Source organism: Plecotus auritus, assembly GCF_963455305.1.
Source record: "Plecotus auritus genome assembly, chromosome: 10".
In the NCBI taxonomy this organism is placed as follows: domain Eukaryota; kingdom Metazoa; phylum Chordata; class Mammalia; order Chiroptera; family Vespertilionidae; genus Plecotus; species Plecotus auritus.
In genome coordinates, this window is record NC_137785.1 from 35322149 (window position 1) to 35342885 (window position 20737).

Here is a 20737-nt window from a genome sequence, read left to right on the forward strand (position 1 = left end):
CAGATTCAATGCAATCCCTATTACAATACCAATGGCATATTTCACAGACCTATAACAAATACTCCAAAAACTTACATGGAATCAAAAAAGACCCTGAAGAGCTGCAGCAATCTTGAGAAAGAAGAACAAGGTTGGAAGAATCACAATACCAGATTTCAAGGTATACTACAAAGCCACAGTATTCAAAACAGCCTGATACTGGCACAAGAACAGGCATATAGATCAATCGAACAGAACAGAGAACCCAGAAATTGACCCAGGCCATTATGCTCAATTAGTATTTGGCAAAGGAGGCAAGAACATACCATGGAGTCAAGAGAGTCTCTTTAAGAAATGGTGTTGGGAAAATAGGACAGATACATGCAAAAAAATGAAACTGGACCAACTTACACCATACACAAGAATAAACTCAAAATGGATGAAAGAGCCCTAACTGGTTTGGCTCAGTGGATAGAGCGTCGGCCTGTGGACTGAAGGGTCCCAGGTTCGATTCCGGTCAAGGGCATGTACCTTGGTTGCGGGCACATCCCCAGTTGGGGGTGTGCAGGAGGCAGCTAATCGATGTTTCTAGCTCTCTATCCTTCTCCCTTCCTCTCTGTAAAAAAAATCAATAAAATATATATTTTTAAAAAATGGATAAAAGACTTAAATGTAAGTTGGGAAACCATAAAAATCCTACAAGAAATCACAGACATCTCTCAATAGCAATATGTTTACAGATACAACTCCTAGGGCAAAGGAAACTAAGGAGAAAATAAACAAATGGGACTACATCAAAATAAAAAGCTTCTGCACAGCAAAAGAAACATCAACAAAATGAAAGGGAGCCCATTGTATGGGAGAACGTATTTGGCAATGAAACATCTGATAAAGGGCTAATGTCCAAAATATATAAGGAATTCATACAACTTAACAAAAGGAAGACAAACAATCTGATTAAAAAATGAGCAAAGGACCTAAATAGACACTTCTCCAAAGAGACATTTGAAAAAATGCTCAAAGTCACTGGTCATCAGAGAGATGCAAATCAAAACGACAATGAAGTACCATCTCTCACCTGTCAGGTTGGCTACCATTGACAAATCAACAAATGACAAGTGCTGGCGAGGATGTGGAGAAAAGGGAACTCTAGTACACTGCTAGTGGGAATGCAGACTGGTGTAGCCATTATGGAAAACAGTATGGAGTTTCCTCAAAAAAATTTAATATGGAATTCCACTTCTAGGAATATATCCTTAGAAACCCAAAACACCAATCAGAAAGAATGTTTGCAGCTCTATGTTCATAGCAGCACAATTTACAATAACTAAGATCTGGAAACAGCCCAAGTGCCCATCAGTAGATGAATGGATAAAATAGCTGTGGTACATTTATACCATGGAATATTATGCAGCAGTACAAAAGGAAATCTCTTACCCTTTGAGATAGTATGGAGGGACCTGGAGAGTATCATGCTAAGTGAAATAAGTCAGTGATAGAATGACAAGTATCACATGATCTCACTCATATGTGGAATCTAAGTAACAAAATAAACTGATGAATGGATTGGACCCAGAGACATGGAAGCATGGAACAGAGTGTGGAATCTCGGAGTGAAAGCGGGGCGGGTGGGTGGGAGGTAATCAATGCAAGACCTTGTATGCATATATGCATGGCCTATGGACACAGACATGAAGGCCTGGGGCAGGGGGCAGGGATGGGCTGGAAGGGGACAAAAGGGGAAAAGAAGGACATATGTAATACTTTCAACAATAACTAATTATTATTTTTTAAAATATATTTCTTACTGATTTCAGAGAGGAAAGGAGATAGAGAGATAGAAACATCAATGATGAGAGAGTATCATTGATTGGCTGCCTCCTGCATTGGGGAGGACTGTGCCCACAACCTGGGCATACGCCCTTGGCTGGAATCGAACCTGGGACCCTTTAGTCCCCAGGCCGACGCTCTATCCACTGAGCTAAACCAAGAATTATTTTTAAAAAATGATATTGTGTGTTAAGAGGTGATGAGTGCTAGGAGGAAAAAGGCAGGCAAGGTGCATGGGGTAGGTCAGTATTTGCTACAGGATGGCTCAGGGAAGACCTGGCCGAGGAGGAAACATTTGAGCAAAAACTTGGAGGGGAGGAAGTGAGTCATGTTTTATGTGCCAGAAAGGCATGCCAGTGAGAGGGAATGGATGGTAAAAAGGCCTGAAAGTGAGAGTATGTTTCATGTGTTAGACTAAAGGAACATGGACGGGCAAGTGTGATTGGATTAGGGTGAGCAAAGAGGAAAGTGATGAGAAATGAGGTCAAAGTGGTGATGGGGCAGATCATGTGACATCTAATGGGGAGGGCTCTAAGTAGAGGAGTGACTCGAGTGTTCACAGGGTCCCTCTGACTGTATGTGGAAGACATATGGGCAATGTTGGCGGCGGGGGGGTGGGGGAGCCAGGGAGGTAACAAAGTTAGGCAGGCAAGTGTGGGGCAAAGGAGCTGAAAGGTGGGAGCAGAGAATGGCTCTATTTTGAAGTCAAGGGACATAGGCTATCTGAATGGACTGGATATGGGGGTGAGAGAGAGAAAGGTTTCCAGGATGAGACCAAGGCTTTTAGCCTGCACATGGAGAGATGAGGTACCATTAGTAGAGATGGGTTGTGGATATATTGAATTGAAGATGCCCATTAGACTCCCAGTAAGTGAGTGGCTGATAGGTGTAGTCTTTGGCCCAAGTCCAGCATAAGAAGTGCTTAAACTATGACTGCTAACTCCTCTCCACAGTCACTGTCAAGCCCAGACCACAGTTTCTGGATGCCCATGTCCCTTTGATAATTGGGTGAAACCCTTGAGACTTACCCCCGAAATGGGCCAGGGGTCATTCATTCTGTAGACAATGTCACAGGGATTTCCTCACCCCTGTCCCACCTGGCTGCACTTTCCTCATATACCCCATGCTCCACCAGGTCAATTGTTTGAGAATTCAGGCCCAACTTCAACCCTATAAAGTCTGACTAGGTGTTAGCTGCTCCATAGGTGTAGGCTTTATTGTTTTATATGTGTTTTCCTGGAGGCAGCTGGAAGCTACATGGCCCAGTTTGGGTTCCAGCTCTACCACTTAACAGCTATGTGGCTTTGGATAGTTAATAAGTTGCTTGACTTTTCTGTGCCTCACTTTTGCCATCTCTAAAATGTACTATTGCCCAGCCGGCATGGCTCAGTGGTTGAACATTGACCTATGAATCAGGAGGTCACAATTCAATGCCCAGTCAAGGCACATGCCCAGGTTGGGGGCTCTATCCCCAGATGGGGGCATGCAGGAGGCAACTGATCAATGATTCTCTCCCATCATTGATGTTTCTATCTCTCTCCCTCTCCCTCCCTCTTTGAAATCGATCAAAATATATTTAAAAAATAAATAAAATGTATGATATCCTCAATCTTGCAAAGCTGTTTGGAGAATCAAATTTGAATATGTAAAGTGCTTAGAACACCAGTGCTTTGCATACAGTAAAAGCTATATAAGTATTTGCAGTTATTAGAGTATTGGTTTAAGGAAAATAGTAATCAGATTGCCCCCTGGTGAGGGTGAGCCTGGCAGGTAGTGATGGTGTGTGTGGGAGAAGGGGTGTCCTCCCCTTCCCACTTCCCAAGTGAGGCTTTTCTCCTCCCACTCAGGGGAACTTGGTGGTGCCAGTGCTTATAGGCTGTCCACCTGGAAAGCGCCTGGCCTTTGACATCACCTACACCCTGGAGTACAACCGCCTACAGAACAGACACTATTTTGACTGCGTTCACATAGACCCCGAGATGCCCTGCTTTCTCTTCCGTGACAGTGCGTGTCCAGTCTCCTCCTCTGCATTGTTCACTGTCCTCTGCCCCCACCACTTTGCCCTCCCTGCCCCCTTACCTTCCACCCACTCTCTGCTCTTCCCCTTGGTCCTCTCTCTCTTTTCTCCCCTCACCATCCTCCATTTCTCGAGCCAAGCTAATTTCTCCTCCTCCTGGCCTCAACCCCCTCCAACCCCACAGTCTTCCACCCCTTCTTCTTGATCCAAGATTTGGTGACCGGAGAGTCTGGCAGTTTTCAGGGCAGGTAAAGGCATATCCAATCCAGGGCTGATGGGAGGCGGTAAGGGGTAAAGTTGGGGGTGTAGATATGATGCAGGGCTCAGGAAACTGAGGCCAGTTGGTGTGCACCTCTGCTCCTGGCAGCTATGTACTGAAGGTGGTGGGCGGCGGGCCCACCATGGACACCATCAAGGAATACAGTGAGGAGGAGATTTACCGCTTCAACAGCCCCCTGGACAAGTAATCCCTGTGGGACCCAGGCCCCCCCCCCCCCCCGTAATTGGGCCTTCCTTTCCCTGCAGATCCCTCAGGCTTCCCAGCCACAGATCTCACCCTTGCTCTTGCTGCAAGCCTCACCCACTTTGGCATCTCAGGCCCCTGTCCACAGCAAGGCCCCTAAAGTCCCACAAACGCTTGCCCCTTCCACAATGTGAGGCCCCGTGCCCTTCCCACCAAAGGTTCCAACCTCTACCCCAACCCCAACCCCACCCCCGCCCACTAAAGGCTTCAACCTCGACCCCCCCCCCCCCCCCCGCCACCACCACTGCTCACATTGCTGGCCTCCCTCTGCTACGGCAGCCCAGGCCAACCCCACCCCCACCCCTCCCACTGAGGTTCCATGGTCCTCTACTGAGGTTACGGCGGTCCTCCACAGCACCTACAGCCTCATCTGGACCACCAATAACTCAACGACCACCAACGACTTGGTTTTCAACATCATGTCCCAGAACATGGGCATTGAGTGAGTGCATATCCTGGCTGTCAGCCCTTTATCCCCCACATGCCCATCATCTGTCAGCCGATCCATCCCTTCTGCTTCTAGGAGAGCAAGCCACACTGACTGCCTTTGTGTTCCTCAAATGGAGCTGATCTTTACATAAGCTGGACCCTCTGTCTGCAGTGCTAGTCCCTCTTCCTTCTTCTTCAGGCCTTAGTTCAGATGACTCTTCACCTAGGAGGATTTTTCTGGCAGTTCTAGATGGGACATTTGGTTTCCATCCTTCTGTGCTACCCCATTCCAGCCTTGACCCTCTGCCTGTGTTTCCCATCCCAGCCCTGTCTCCTATGGGGTCTGTCTCCTATATAGGCCCAGATTCAAATAAACTCAACATAGTATCTGTGGAATGAGACAATGAACAAGGTTAATTAATTCATGGTAGGCATTATTGACATTTGAGTAGAGGTCTTAATGATGAATTAAACAATGGAGGAGTAAGTTAGTATATAGGAGCTCAATTACTTTTTTTTGTTGTGTTGTTAATCCTCACTCAAGAATATTTTTTCCATTGATTTTTAGAGAGAGTGGAAGGGAGGGGAAGAGGCAGAGAGAGAAAAACATTGATATGAAAGAGACATATTGATTGGTTGCCTCCCACACATGCCCAGACCAGGGCCAGGGATAGAGCCTACAACCATGCCCTTGACAAGAATGGAACCCAAGACCCTTCAGTCCATGGGCTGATGCTCTAACCGCTGAGCAAAACCAACTATGGATCAATTACTATTTTTTATTCAATGAAAGGAAGAAAATGATGCCATGAGCAAATGACAAGTGAGTGAATGAACAAAGTAACCAACTTGCACCTAGTCAGCATTCAACCTATGATTGTTGAATAAATGAATAAAGGAAAGAGTAAATTAATAAAGATGTGACTTTGTACCTAATAGTTGCTGCAAGCCTCACCCACCTTGGTATCTCAGGCCCCTGTCCACAGCAAGGCTCCTAAGGTCCCACAAACTGTAGGGTCAAGCTGTATTTGTAGGATGAAGGAATGAAGGTAGTAAGGAGTAAGTGAGGAGTTGGTACATAAAAGGTGTACAATATATAATCTAGATCAGGGGTGGGGAACCTTTTTTCTGCCAAGGGCCATTTGGATATTTATAACATCATTCTCAGGCCATACAAAATTATCAACTTAAAAACTAGCCTGCTACATTTGGCAAAAATTTAACTCACCCTTAATGCCTTGGCCGGGCCAGATCAAATGATTTCACGGGCCTTATACAGCCCTTGGGCTGGACATTCCCCACTCCTGATCTAGATGAATGCATGGTAATAGAGGAATTGACAAATGGACATGGAAAGGTAGGAGGAAATGAATGAGTAAACAAATGGCCTATCACTTTCTAGGCGTTCAGCCAGCCTTATTGAGTGAATGAATGAAGGAACGAATTAGGTATGAAGTTATAAGATTGTACCTAATTGGTGCTCACTTAAAAGTTTTTGGGGTAGAGGGAGAAATCAAGGGTGGGCACGTGCTATGCATGATGTTGCAGCACAAATGCCTGAACATGGGCCCACAGGTGGCTGTGTCTGGAGAACTCCCCATGCCATGACACCATTCCCCATAGCATCTTCGCCCCAGAATTCTTCTTCAAGGTGTTGGTGAGCAATAGGTAAGTCAGGCATGTGGCCCAGGTGGGATCAGGGGTGCCTTCCTGTGGGGTGCCTGACTCCTCCCCAATCCTTAACCCCTTCCCCCACCAGAGGTGTGGACAAGAGCACATACTGTGACTACCAGCTCATCTTCCTGCTGCATCTACACGGGCTTCCACTCAATGCCAAGCGAGCCCTCTTCATCCTCATGGTGAGTGGCTGGCTGCTCAGGAGCTGCCCTGCAAGTTGGACGAGGCCCCACCAGGCTGCCCATCCACACCTGTTGTGTGGTGCGTGCAGGTGTCAACCAGTGTGTTTCTTGGCCTGGTGATCCTCTACATCATCTGCTGCCTCTTGCTGCCCCTTATGTTGAAGATCTGCAACACCCTCCGCTGGAAGATCAACAACATCATCACATCAGATTCCTACTATACCTACAGCTCCTCTTCTATAGGCTTCAACAGGACATCTGAGACCAAATCTAGTGTTGGCTCCAAAGTCGGCTCCAAGGTGGCAGAGAACAAGGCTGATCCTGAGGAAGTTGTGAAGAAGTCACTGACCTAGGCTGCTTACCTGCCCCATCCACTCTCATTCCTTCCTTCCTGGGCCATCTTTGAAATGCAAACTGTCACCATCCCAAACCTGTCTCTCTGTTTTGCTTGAATTTTCATTTCTCTTTCAGACCACATAGCCACATAGGTCATTAAAATTCTGAAGTCCTTCTGTGCCAGCTGGTAAATAGCTTCTCTATGTGCCTGCCAACTCAGCCCCTCCCCAGGATGCCCATGACCTCTCTACAGTCCAGGAGAGTCCTCCATGACCCAGGCCCATTGCTATGGCCTAAAGTTTGTTCTGATTGTTCAGTGCCCAGGTTTAGTACCAGTGGTTAAATATTTCGGATGTCAACACCTACCTGGTGTTTAGCTCAAGGAGGGGACTCTGGAGAGGTTAGGATCTTTTTTTTTTTAGTTATAAGTAGCAAAAAATTCACTCAAATAGTCCAAATGAAAATGATAATATATGGGTTTTGTCAAGATAAGTTTCAGGTATGGCTTCAATATCTAGAAGTCTTCAATATCCACAGGATTCTCACTCCATTTCTCTGTAGCTTTCCTTCCTCTGACCTCCTCTGAGTGTGGTCTCTGGCCTCAGGCCAGCCCCCCTCACAGTCTGAGTGTACACATCCATGTGTCTTATTGTCCAGAGGAAGAAAGGCCTGCAGTCTAACATGCCCCGGCTGTCAGTCACTGTATTGGATGGGGTTGGGTCATAAGCTCACCACTTTACCTCTTACACTGCCAGAGGGATTCGACTTTGAGTGGCTTAAACCAATTAGAGCACACTCCTGTATCTGAGGGCAGTCAGTCTTACCCTAATCTCATGCTTGTCTATGAGTATGTGTAATGGCAGTTCTTCTTATCAAGAAGTGGGGAAAGAAGCTGAAAGGCAAAAAGCAAATGCACCTTTGTACTCCACTTCCTGTCTCCCCAGTGGACTCAATTACAGCCCCTCCCCAGAGCTTGCAGGTGAAGTGACTCTGGAAGTCCTCTGACCACCCCCATTTCCTCCCTGACTCTAGGAGTAGAGGCCCAGGGGACATACACTCTGAAGGGACACCAGAGAATACAGCAAGACCAGCTTGTCCATGATGAGATAGCTCCAGGAGCAGGCAAGGCTACTAAGGATATGATATCGAGCTTGAAAATTATCAGAGGAGCACTCAGAACTTAGAAGCTGAAGGATGTGGTCAGATATTACAAAGATGTTCTGGTTTCCGTGTGGGGAATGGCTCAAGACTGGAGACAGAGATCCCAGGAGGCAGTAGGCCAGGGACCTGGGCAGAAGAGGATGGTGCTGGACCAAAGCCTGGTTGAGAAAGGAGAGGAGGGGGCAGGTGGGAGAGATGCTCAGGAGGCCTAGTGAACCCACTGTGGGGGTGGTGGCCCATGTAAGAAATAGGAGCAAGGGAGAATTTAAGAAAAGGTCCAGGACTCTGTCCTAGGTTTGAGGGACAAAGAAACTGTCCCTGAAATGAGGACCAGGGAGAAAGAGCAGGTTTTGGAGAGACACTGAGACCAGTTTGGGGTCATGGTGGGTGTAGGAGGTCTGAGAGACTTCTAGAAAAGGCTATCCAGGAGGCTGCAGGAACCTCTGATCTGGGGCTCAGGAGGAAAGTCAAGGATAGTCAAGCAGTATAAAATAATAGTGAGCAGTACAAATTCATCTATCAACAAAATTAATTGCATTGATTCAATTATGGAGAATGTAATGAAATAACATCCTGTTTTGACCATTCAGGGTGATTTCAACCAGAATCCATGGACACTAGTAGGTAGTTACTGGAATAAAATATTTTAAGTTGTGAAAGAAAACAAAAATGAAAGAGGAGGTAAATGTTGTACTTGCTTTCCCCCACAACATCAAAATTACAACAAAACTACAGAACCCCCTGAAGTCTAGCTGACCAGAACTCCTATAATTAAGGATATACAAAAGAAGCCACTTGAGTGGTAAGAGGGGCGGAGATGCAGAATGGAGTAGTCCCACACCCATGTGTGGCAGTTAAAAATCTGGAGGGATAACCACACCAGGTTCCCCAGCCCAGGGTTACAATGCCAGGAAGAGAAGTCTGTGAAAACTAAAGGGGATTGCAGCTAAATGAGATAGAGAGCTCCTAGAATCCCAGGCATTCCTCTTAAAGGGCCCGCTCATGGACTTACTTGCAGATGGACTTACTCACTCTGAGCTCCAACACTGGAGCAGCAGCTCAAAAAGCTCAAGGGAGCCCAGCCAGCATGGCTCAGTGGTTGAGCATTGACCTATGAACCAGGAGGTCACGGTTTGTTTCCGAGTCAGGGCACATGCCCAAGTTGCAGGCTCAATCCCCAGTGAGGGTGTGCAGGAGGCAGCCAATCAATGATTCTCTCTTATCATTGATGTTTCAATCTCTCCCTCTTTCTTCCTCTCTGAAATAAATAAAAATATATATATATTTTAAAAAAAAAAGAAAAGAAAAGCACAAGGACATATGGAGAACTGAATTGTCTGGCTTCAGGGCAAAGGCTGGAGGGGCAGCTTTCTCCCAGAATTTCTGTAGAGTTCACTGTTACTTTTCTGATCTCTCCCCCTGCAGGCACCATATCTGAGTCTCCATCAACCTGGCTAACACTGTTCACCCAGTTCTGGTGGTTCCCTGAGAACCCCACTCCCACCCAACTAGGGCCCACCCACGCCATTTCCAGTGGCTTTTTCCATACAAATTGCCCATCTTGGCTCATGCTGCAGAGTTTCCTAAAATCTCTCAAAAGTTCACAAACCCCAAACTAGTAGCATCTGGCTTCAGCGTGCCCTATACCTCTTGCTAAGTAGTCCCAAGCCTCAGTTCATGGCACAGCTTCTCCCAGATGTCTCCAAGTTCAGCACAAATGGAAACCATTTGCAAACTACTTTGAAGTTCATACCAGGTAGCCCCAGGCAGAGCAAAGGCAGCTGCTGACCTTGGCTTGTCCAGAGCCTCCCTAAGATGCCCCAAAACCAACACACCCAGTAGCCAGTTTCAGACCACTCCAGAGCACCACTCAACCACTTCCACAAATGACATATCCAAAGGGCAGACTTGCCAGGCATCAGAGCCCTACTAGAGCAAATCCAGCTCTGTGAGGTCAGCCACTGCACAACAGCTGTTCTGCTACAGTCATGGCCAGTCCTTACAACTAATTAGTCTGAGGATCAGTCCTTCACACTGACATACTAACAGCAATCAAGACTCAACTACAACAGGAGGCCACACATAGCCCACACAAGGGACATACCTGGAGCACCCTGCTCAGGTGACCAGGGAGACTGTGCCATTGGGCCCCACTACATAAGGCCACTCTACCAAGACTGGGAGATATAGCAGCTCTACATAATACATAGAAATAAAAACAGGGAGGTAGCCAAAATGAGAAGACAAATATGTTCCAAATAAAAGAACAGGACAAAACTCCAAAAAAATAACTAAATAGCCCTGACCGGTTTGGCTCAGTGGATAGAGCGTCGGCCCGCGGACTGAGGGGTCCCAGGTTCGATTCCAGTCAAGGGCATGTACCTTGGTTGCGGGCACATCCCCAGTGGGAGGTGTGCAGGGGGCAGCTGATAGATGTTTCTCTCTCATCGACGTTTCTAACTCTCTATGCCTCTATCTTCCACTCTGCAAAAAATCAATAAAATATATTTTTTTTAAAAAAAGAACTAAATAAAATGGAGACAAGCAATCTATTAGATGCAGAGTTCAAAACATTGGTTATAAGGTTGCTCAATGAATTCAGTGAGAACTTTAACAAAGAGATAAGAAACATAAAAAAGAGATAGAATGCCCTAGCTCAGTGGTCGGCAAACTGCGGCTCGCAAGCCACATGCGACTCTTTGACCCCTTGAGTGTGGCTCTTCCACAAAATACCACGGCCTGGGCAAGTCTATTTTGAAGAAGTGGTGTTAGAAGAAGTTTAAGTTTAAAAAATTTGGCTCTCAAAAGAGATTTCAATCGTTGTACTGTTGATATTTCGCTCTGTTGACTAATGAGTTTGCCGACCACTGCCCTAGCTGGTTTGGCTCGGTGGATAGATTGTCAGCCTGTACACTGAAGGGTCCCGGGTTTGATTCTGGTCAAGGGCACATGCTGGGGTTATGGGCTTGATCCCCAGTAGGGGGCATGCAGAAGGAAGCTGATCAATGATTCTCTCTCATCATTGATGTTTCTATCTCTTTCTCCCTCTCCCTTCCTCTTTGAAATCAATAAAAATATTAAAAAAGAAAAAAGAGAGAGAGATAGAAAACATGAAAAAGAACCAGTCAGAAATTAAGAATACAATAACTGAAATGATGACTACATTAGAAGGAATCAACAACAATAAATTAGATAAAACAATAGTGAATATCTGCAATTTGGAAGAGAAGGTAGCAGAAAACACCCAGTGAAAACAGCAAAAAGAAAAAGAATCCCAAAAAATGAGGATAATTTAAGGGGCCTCTGTGACAACATCAAGCATACCAACATTTGCATCATAGAGTACCAGAAAGAGAAGAGAAAGAGCAAGGAATTAAAAACCTATTTGAAGAAATAATGATGGAAAACTTGCCTAACCTGATGAAGGAAATAGATATACAAGCCCAGGAAGTGCCAAGTCCCAAACAAGATGAATCCAAAGAGGCCTACAACCAGAAACATCATAATTAAAATGGCAAAGGCTAAAGACAAAGAGAGAATCTTAAATGCAGCAAGGGAAAAGCTGTTAATTACCTACATGGGAATTCCCATAAGAATGTCAGCTGATTTCTCAACAGAAACTTTGCAGGACAGAAGGATTGGCACAAAATATTCAAAGTGATGAAAAGTAAGGACTAACCAGCAAGGTTATTATTTATATTCTAAGGGGAGAGATAAGAAGTTCCCAGATAGCCGAAACCGGTTTGGCTCAGTGGATAGAGCGTCGGCCTGCGGACTGAAGGGTCCCAGGTTCGATTCCGGTCAAGGGCATGTACCTTGGTTGCGGGCACATCCCCAGTGGGAGGTGTGCAGGAGGCAGCTGATCGATGTTTCTCTCTCATCGATGTTTCTAGCTCTATATCCCTCTACTTTCCTCTCTGTAAAAAATCAATAAAATATATTTTAAAAAAAAATTTAAAAAAAAAAAAAAAAAAAAGAAGTTCCCAGATAAACAAAAGCTGAAGGACTACATCATCACCAAACCAGTATTATAAGGAATGTTAAAGGGATGTTTGAAGAAGGAGAAGATGGAACAGAAGAAGGAGGAGGAGGAGGAGGAGGAGGAGGAGGAGGAGGAGGAGAAGGAGAGATGGAGGTGGCAGAGGAGGAAATATGAATAATAAAATGGCAATAACTGTATACCTATCAACAATTACTTTAAATGTAAACGTGAAATGCTCCAATCAAAAGACATGAAGTGGCTGAATGGAGAAGAAAACAAGCTCCTTACATATGCTGTCTACAAGAGACTTACTTCAGATTGAAAGACACACAAAGACTAAAAGTAAAGGGATGGAAAAATATATTTCAGGAAAATGGCAATTTTAAAAAAGCTGGGGCAGCAATATTTATATCTACAAAATAGACTTTAAAGCAAAGGCTAAGGACATTAAAAATGGCAGCAGAGTAAGTGGATGCTGCACGGACATGCTCCCAGGAACAAACTGGAATTACAACTAAAATACAGGAAAACTTCCTGAATAATCAACAGAAAACTCACAGGAGAGAACCCTGATATCTGAGGACTGAAAGTGGAGACCACATAGAGACTGGTAGGAGAGGCAGAGGCACAAAAGGGCTGGCTGGGCACCCAAAGACAGAAACTGAAGTCCCGGAGAGATATCTCAGGTATGGAGGGTTGCCACTGAGAACTCTGGGGTCTAATCCTCAAGCTGGGCCACTCAGCAGAGAGCACCACAACTGAAAAGGGTACCCACATAACATCTCACTGTCTGCCAGGAAGTGACGGCTGAAAATTCAGGCACCCTCTTAAAGGGCCAACACACAAAATTGGAGCCACCCTCCTTATACTCTGGCAGAGGGAGAGTGAAGTGAACTGGAGCTGTGTGAGCAGAAATTGGGGACTCAGGGGTTAGAGCTCAGAAGGCAGACACCCCCAGTTTGCTGGGCTGAGTCATTCCCTCATGCAGCAGAGGACATCTTTCCCACATAGACAGTTGCCTTGCCTTGGGGGAAGACAGTTGACACACCCCATTGGAAAACACCTTGCTCTGAGGCCACTTAAAAAACTAAAAATAACAATTAGCCTCTAGGCAGAAGCAATTGCTCCACCCTGTTGAAAAAAACTCTCACCACACCTGAGAACGATTGCCTGGGGCAGGGGGGAGGCAATTCAGGTCACAATCCTATCAGTCTGTGGGCAGAGGCAGTCTAGAGCCTTTGAGTCTTTGCCTGATCTACTTAGTAAGAAACAGTGTTTAACACTATCCTGCACTAGAGATTGAGAAGCATACAGGATCTACCTAATACATAGTCACAAACCCAAACAGACAGCCAAAATAAGGAGACAAAGAAAAAATCCAAATGAAAGAACTAGAGAACTCTCCAGAAGAATAAATAAATAAGCAGATATAAGAAATTTATCTGAAACAGAGTTCAGAGTAATGATGGTAAAGATGCTCAACAGCATGAAAAATGATATAGTAACTATGAAGAAAGAACAGTCTGAAATAAAGAATGACATAACACAAATTAAGAACACATTGGAAGGAATACACAGCAGATTAAGGGAAGCTGAGGATTGAATCAGTGAATTAGAAGAGAGAGTTGAAAATATCATTCAATCAGAGAACCAAAAAGAAAAAAAATTTTAGAAAAAGGAGGATAGCTTAAGAGAGCTGTGGGAAAACCTGAAATGTAACAATATTCAAATAGCAGGTGTGCCAGAAGAGGCAGAAAGGGAGAAAGAGATAGAGAACATGTTTGAAAAAATAGTGGCAGAAAACTTCCATAATCTAGTAAAGGAAAATGTAACACAAGTTCAGGAGGCACAGAGAACCCCATGCAAGAAGAACCCAAACAGGCCTATAATAAAAATGCCAAAAATGAAAGACAAAGAGAGAATCTTAAAGGCAGCAAGAGAAAAGCAAACTGTTACCTACAAATGAGCTCCCATAGGCTGACACCTGATTTTTCATCAGAACTATACAGGCCAGAGGGAATGGCATTAAGTACTCACTATTATGGAAAGCAAGGACCTGAAACCAAGATTACCATATGCAGCAAGGCTATCATTCAAAATAGATGGTCAAATAAAGAGCTTCCCAGACACAAAAAAGGCTAAAGGAGTACATCACCACCAGGCCAGCATTACAGAAAATGCTAAAAAAAAAAAAAAATGCTGCAACGAGAAGAAGAAACAGAGAGAGACACCTAGCCATACATAATTAAAGTGGCAATAAATAAGTACTTCTCAATAATAACCCTAGCCCTAGCTGGTTTAGCTCAGTGAATAGAGTGTCAGCCTGTGGACCCAAGGGTCCCAGGTCTGATTCTGGTCAAGCGCACATGCCTAGGTTGCGGGCTTGGCCCAACGTGCAGCAGGCAGCTAATCAATGATTCCCTCTTATCATTGATGTTTCTATCTCTCTCTTCCTCTCCCTTCCTCTCTGAAATCAATAAAAATATATTTGAAAACATAAATAATAACCCTAAATGTAAATGGATTAAATGATCCAATCAAAAGGTATAGGGTAGCTAAATGAATACAAAAACATGACACAACTATATGCTGTCTACAAGAGACCCAACTCAGAACAAAAGACAAACACAGGAGGAGAGTTAAGAGATGGAAAAAATTTTTCCATGCAAATGGAAAAGAAAAAAATGCTGGAGTAGCAATACTCATATCCAAAAAAAAAATAGACTACAAAATGAAGGCCATTACAAGAGACAACAAAGGTCACTACATAATACTAAAGGGATCAATCCAACAAGAGGATATAACCCTGGTAAACATTTATGCACCCTATATAGGAGCACCTAAATATATTTTTAAAAAAACCTTCTAGAGGATGTTAAGGGAGAGATAGATAACAATACAGTCATAGTAGGGGACTTTAACACCCCTCTGACTTCACTGGACAGATCTTCCAGACAAAAACTTAATAAGGAAACAGAGACTCTAAAGGACATACTGGATCAGATGGATTTAATTGACATTTATACAACATTTCATCCCAAAGCTGTAGAATATACATTCTTCTAAAGTACACATGGATCATTCATAAAGATAGACCACATGTTAGGGCATAAAACAAGTCTCTTACAAGTTCAAGAAAATTGAAATCAGATCACAGTGGAATGAAATTAGAAATCAACTACAGTAAAAACACCCAAAAACATTCAAACACATGGAGGCTAAATAGCATGTTATTAAACAATGATTGGGTTACCAATAAGATCAAGAAAGAAATTTAAAAAAACTCCCTGGAAACAAATGAAAATGAGCATACAACAACCAAAAATCTCTGGAACACAGCAAAAGTAGTCCTGAGAGGGGAGGTCACAGTACTACAAGCATACCTCAAAAAAAAAAAAAAAAAAAAAGGAAAGAAAGAAAGAAAAATCAGCAATAAACTATTTAACCCTACAACTTAAAGAACTAGAAAGAGAACAACAAGAAAAGCCCAGAGTAAGTAGAAAGAAGGAAATAATAAAGATTAGAGCAGAAATAAATAACATAGAGACTAAAAAAAAAAAAATACAAAAAAATCAATGAAACCAAGAGCTGGTTCTTTAAAAGGATAAATAAGATTGATAAACCATTAGCGAGATTCATCAAGAAACAAAGAGAGAGGACCCAAATAAATAAAATCAGAAACAAAAGTGAAGAAGTAACCACTGACGCCACAGAAATACAAAGGATTGTAAGAAAATACTATGAACAACTCTATGCCAACAAGCTAGACAATGTGGATAAAATGGACAAATTCCTAGAAAAATATAATCTCCCAAAACTCAATTAGGAAGAATCAGAAAACCTGAATAGGCCAATAACAACTTATGAAATAGAAGCAGTAAAAACAAACAAACAAACAAAAAAACTCCCACCAAACAAAAGCCCAGGTCTGGATGGCTTCACAGGGGAGTTTTACCAAACATTCAAAGAGAACTAACACGTATACTCCTCAAACTATTCCAAAAAATCCAAGAGGAAGGAACACTTACAAGCTCTTTTTATGAGGCCGGCACTCCCCTAATTCCAAAACCAGATAAAGACACTATAGGCTAATATCCCTGAAAGAGAATTACAGGCTAATATCCCTGATGAATATGGTTGCTAAAATCCTCAACAAAATATTAGCAAACACATCCAGCAATATATTAAAAAGATCATACACCATGATCAAGTGGGATTTACTCCAGGGATGCAAGGTTGGTACAATATTCTCAAATCAATAAACAAATTGAAAGACAAAAATCACATAATCAAAAAAATTCACATGATCATATCAACTGATGCAGAAAAAGCATTCGACAAAATCCAACACCTATTTTTGATAAAAACTCTCAGCAAAGTGGGAATAGAGGGAGCATATTTCAACATGACAAAAATCATATATGACAAACCTACAGGCAACAACATACTCAATGGGCATAAACTAAAAGCATTTCCCCTAAGAACAGGAATAAGACACGGATGTCCACTTTCACCACGCTTATTCAACACTAGTGGCCCAGTGCACGAAATTTGTGCACTTGGGGTGGGGGGGTCTCCCCAGCCTGGCCTGCACCCTGTCACAGTGTGGGTGCCCCGCAATCCATCGCCCCAAAGAGGTAGGCCCCGCCCACCCATCCAGGGCTCCTCGATGGATTGACCCAAAGAGGTAGGCCGGAGCCGGGGAGGCCTGCAGACCCCCGAAGCAGGCATGGAGAGGCCTCCGCCATGCCCTGCCCCCGTCCCCAACGCTGCAAGTCCCTGCCCACCTGCACCTGCTGCGCACACAACCTCCAGCTGATCAGTCGTTACGCATGAGGGCATCCCAACCATTTGCATATTACCCTTTTATTAGTATAGATAGTACTGGAAGTCCTAGCCACAGCAATCAGACAAGAAGATGAAAATAAAAGGCATCCAAATTGGAAAGGAGGAAGTTAAACTCTCATTATTTGCTGGTGACATTATATTGTACATAGAAAACCCTAAAGGCTCACAAAAAAACGACTACATTTTATAAATGAATTTGGCAATGTAGCAGGATACAAAATCAGCACCCAAAAATCAATGGCTTTGTTATACACTAATAATGAATTCTCAGAAAGAGAAACTAAACAAACAATCCCATTTACCATTGCAACAAAAAAATTGAGATACTTAGGAATAAACTTAACCAAGAAAGCAAAAGACCTGTACTTGGAAAACTACAAGACATTGAAAAAACAGAAGAAGATAGGAACAAGTAGAAGAATATACTGTGTTCATGGTATGGTAGAATCAACATGTTTAAAATGTCCATACTACCCAAAGCAATCTACAGATTCAATGCAATCCCTATTACAATACCAATGGCATATTTCACAGACCTATAACAAATACTCCAAAAACTTACATGGAATCAAAAAAGACCCTGAAGAGCTGCAGCAATCTTGAGAAAGAAGAACAAGGTTGGAAGAATCACAATACCAGATTTCAAGGTATACTACAAAGCCACAGTATTCAAAACAGCCTGGTACTGGCACAAGAACAGGCATATAAATCAATCGAACAGAACAGAGAACCCAGAAATTGACTCAAGCCATTATGCTCAACTAGTATTTGGCAAAGGAGGCAAGAACATACCATGGAGTCAAGAGAGTCTCTTTAAGAAATGGTGTTGGGAAAATAGGACAGATACATGCAAAAAAATGAAACTGGACCAACTTACACCATACACAAGAATAAACTCAAAATGGATAAAAGACTTAAATGTAAGTTGGGAAACCATAAAAATCCTACAAGAAACCATAGGCAGCAAAATCACAGACATCTCTCAATAGCAATATGTTTACAGATACAACTCCTAGGGCAAAGGAAACTAAGGAGAAAATAAACAAATGGGACTACAACAAAATAAAAAGCTTCTGCACAGCAAAAGAAACATCAACAAAATGAAAGGGAGCCCATTGTATGGGAGAACGTATTTGGCAATGAAACATCTGATAAAGGGCTAATGTCCAAAATATATAAGGAATTCATACAACTTAACAAAAGGAAGACAAACAATCTGATTAAAAAATGAGCAAAGGACCTAAATAGACACTTCTCCAAAGAGACATTTGAAAAAATGCTCAAAGTCACTGGTCATCAGAGAGATGCAAATCAAAACGACAATGAGGTACCATCTCACACCTATCAGGTTGGCTACCATTGACAAATCAACAAATGACAAGTGCTGGCGAGGATGTGGAGAAAAGGGAACTCTAGTACACTGCTGGTGGGAATGCAGACTGGTGTAGCCATTATGGAAAACAGTATGGAATTTACTCAAAAAAATTAAATATGGATCTGCCATATGACCCAGTGATCCCACTTCTAGGAATATATCCTAAAAAACCCGAAGCACCAATCAGAAAAAATCTATGTACCCCTATTATCATAGCAGCACAATTTACAATAGCTAAAATCTAGAAACAGCCCAAGTGCCCATCAGTAGATGAGTGGATAAAATAGCTGTGGTACATTTACACCATGGAATACTATGCAGCAGTATAAAAGACGAATCTCTTACCCTTGAGACAGCATGGATGGACCTGGAGAGAATCATGCTAAGTGAAATAAGTCAGTCAGAGAAAGACAAGTATCCCATTATCGCACTCATATGTGAAATCTAAGTAACAAAATAAACTGATGAATGGATTGGACCCAGAGACATGGAGGCATGGAACAGAGTGTGGAATCTCAGAGGGATGGTGGGCGCGGGTGAGTGGATGGGAGGTAATCAACCAAAGACCTTGAATGCATAACCCATGGACACAGACAATAGGATGCTGAAACCCTGGGACAGGAAGGGGAGATGGGGTGGGCTGGAGGAGGTCTATATGGGAAAAAAGTGTACATATGTAATATTTCAACAATAAAGAATTATTTTTTAAAAGGCTATAACAGGAGACTAAGAAGGACTCAGCAATTCCACTTCTGGGTATTTATCCAAAGAAACCAGAAACACGAATTTGAAAAGATACATGCATTCCTATGTTCATTGCAGCATTTTTACAATAGCCAAGATATAGAAACAACCTATATGTCCACTGATAGATGAATGGACATATACACAATGGAATATTACTCAGCCCTAAATAAGAATGAAATCTTGTCATCTGCAACAGCATTTATGAACCTAGAGCAGGGGTGGGCAAACTTTTTGACTCGAGGGCCACAATGGGTTCTTAAACTGGACCGGAGGGCTGGAACAAAAGCATGGATGGAGTGTTTGTGTGAACTAATATAAATTCAAAGTAAAGGAGCGGAGGGGAGAGCAAGAGAACCCTCCGCTCTTTCGGCTCCGCGGGCCAGATAGAACAGCCAAAAGGGCCGGATCCGGCCCGCGGGCTGTAGTTTGCCCACGGCTGACCTAGAGGGTATTATATACCATAACTAGAGGCCCAGTGCACAAAATTTGTGCAGGGGGGTCCCTCAGCCTGACATGTACCCTCTCCAATCCACAGGCAGCTTCACCTCAGCACTGGGCGGGGATGCATGCAGGCAGCACCACGTCCCAGGTCAGGGACACAGGCAGGCAGCTTCACCTCAGTGCTGGGCGGGGACACAGGCAGGCAGTGTCACATTCCTGGCCAGGGATGCAGGCAGGCAGCTTCACCTCAGCACTGGGCAGTATATTAGCACTGGGCAGGCCTGGGCGTGCCTCCACTGGGGGCAGAAGTCCCCGCCCCCATCCACGCCCACCAGCTCCTGTGTGTGCGCAACCGGTTGACTGGTCGTGACTTGGACACCGTTAGGACCAATTAGCATATTACCTCTTTACTATATAGGATGATACATAATGATACATCTGATACACTTAGTAGGTGAAATAAGTCAGCTAGAGAAAGATAAATACTGTATAATTTCACTTACATGTGGCAGCTAAAATAAAGGAACAAATAAAACAAACTCATAAACACAGAGAACATTTTGATGGTTGCCAGATGAGAGAGGTGTTGGGGGGATGGGCGAAAAAGGGGATGGATTAATATGTGCAAATCACCAGTTATAAAAACAGTTAGAGGATGTAAAGTACAGCACAGGGAATATAGTCAATAGTATTGTAATAACTTTGTATGGTGTCAGATGAGGTAATAGACATATTGAGGTGATCACTTCATAAGTTCTATAAATGCCTAATGACTATTTTGTACAACTGAAATTAATCTACCTAATAAAAGAGTAACATGCTCATTGACTGTACCTTCGCGACACCCACCAGCCAATCAGGAGTGAGTATGCAAATTAACCCAACAAAGATGGGGCCACCCCAGCTGCTCCAGGCCTCTGGGCAGCATGGGAAGGTGGAAAGGCGGCTCTGGGCCGGAGCGGAAAGGCGGCTCTGGCCAGAGTGAATGCTGCCAGCAGCCAGGGCAAGGAAGGCCCATTCTTGCATGAATCTTCGTGCATCAGGCCTCTAGTATAATATGCTTTGTCAACTGTAATTTAAAAATAAAACATCATTTTAAAAAAGAAAAAAAACAACAACCAAGGAATGAAATTAAAACATTTCTAGATAAACAAAAGGTGAGGTGTTCTTTACCAAAAGACTTGCCCTACAAGAAATGTTAAAGGGAGTT

The 20737-nt window shown here is 43.5% G+C and overlaps 1 protein-coding gene across 1 annotated transcript in view; it reads left to right on the top strand.

Moving 5' to 3' along the window:
• Positions 1-7155, top strand: part of CATSPERG (cation channel sperm associated auxiliary subunit gamma) — a 37516-nt gene extending 30361 nt beyond the window's left edge. Inside the window, exons 22-28 of the mRNA XM_080644179.1 lie at positions 3657-3813; positions 4011-4074; positions 4194-4289; positions 4705-4791; positions 6354-6446; positions 6538-6637; positions 6727-7155. Of these exons, the coding sequence (XP_080500305.1) occupies positions 3657-3813; positions 4011-4074; positions 4194-4289; positions 4705-4791; positions 6354-6446; positions 6538-6637; positions 6727-6990 (861 nt within the window). The 3' untranslated portion in view covers positions 6991-7155. The remainder of the gene's footprint in view (positions 1-3656; positions 3814-4010; positions 4075-4193; positions 4290-4704; positions 4792-6353; positions 6447-6537; positions 6638-6726) is intronic.
• Positions 7156-20737: the final 13582 nt, after the last annotated feature.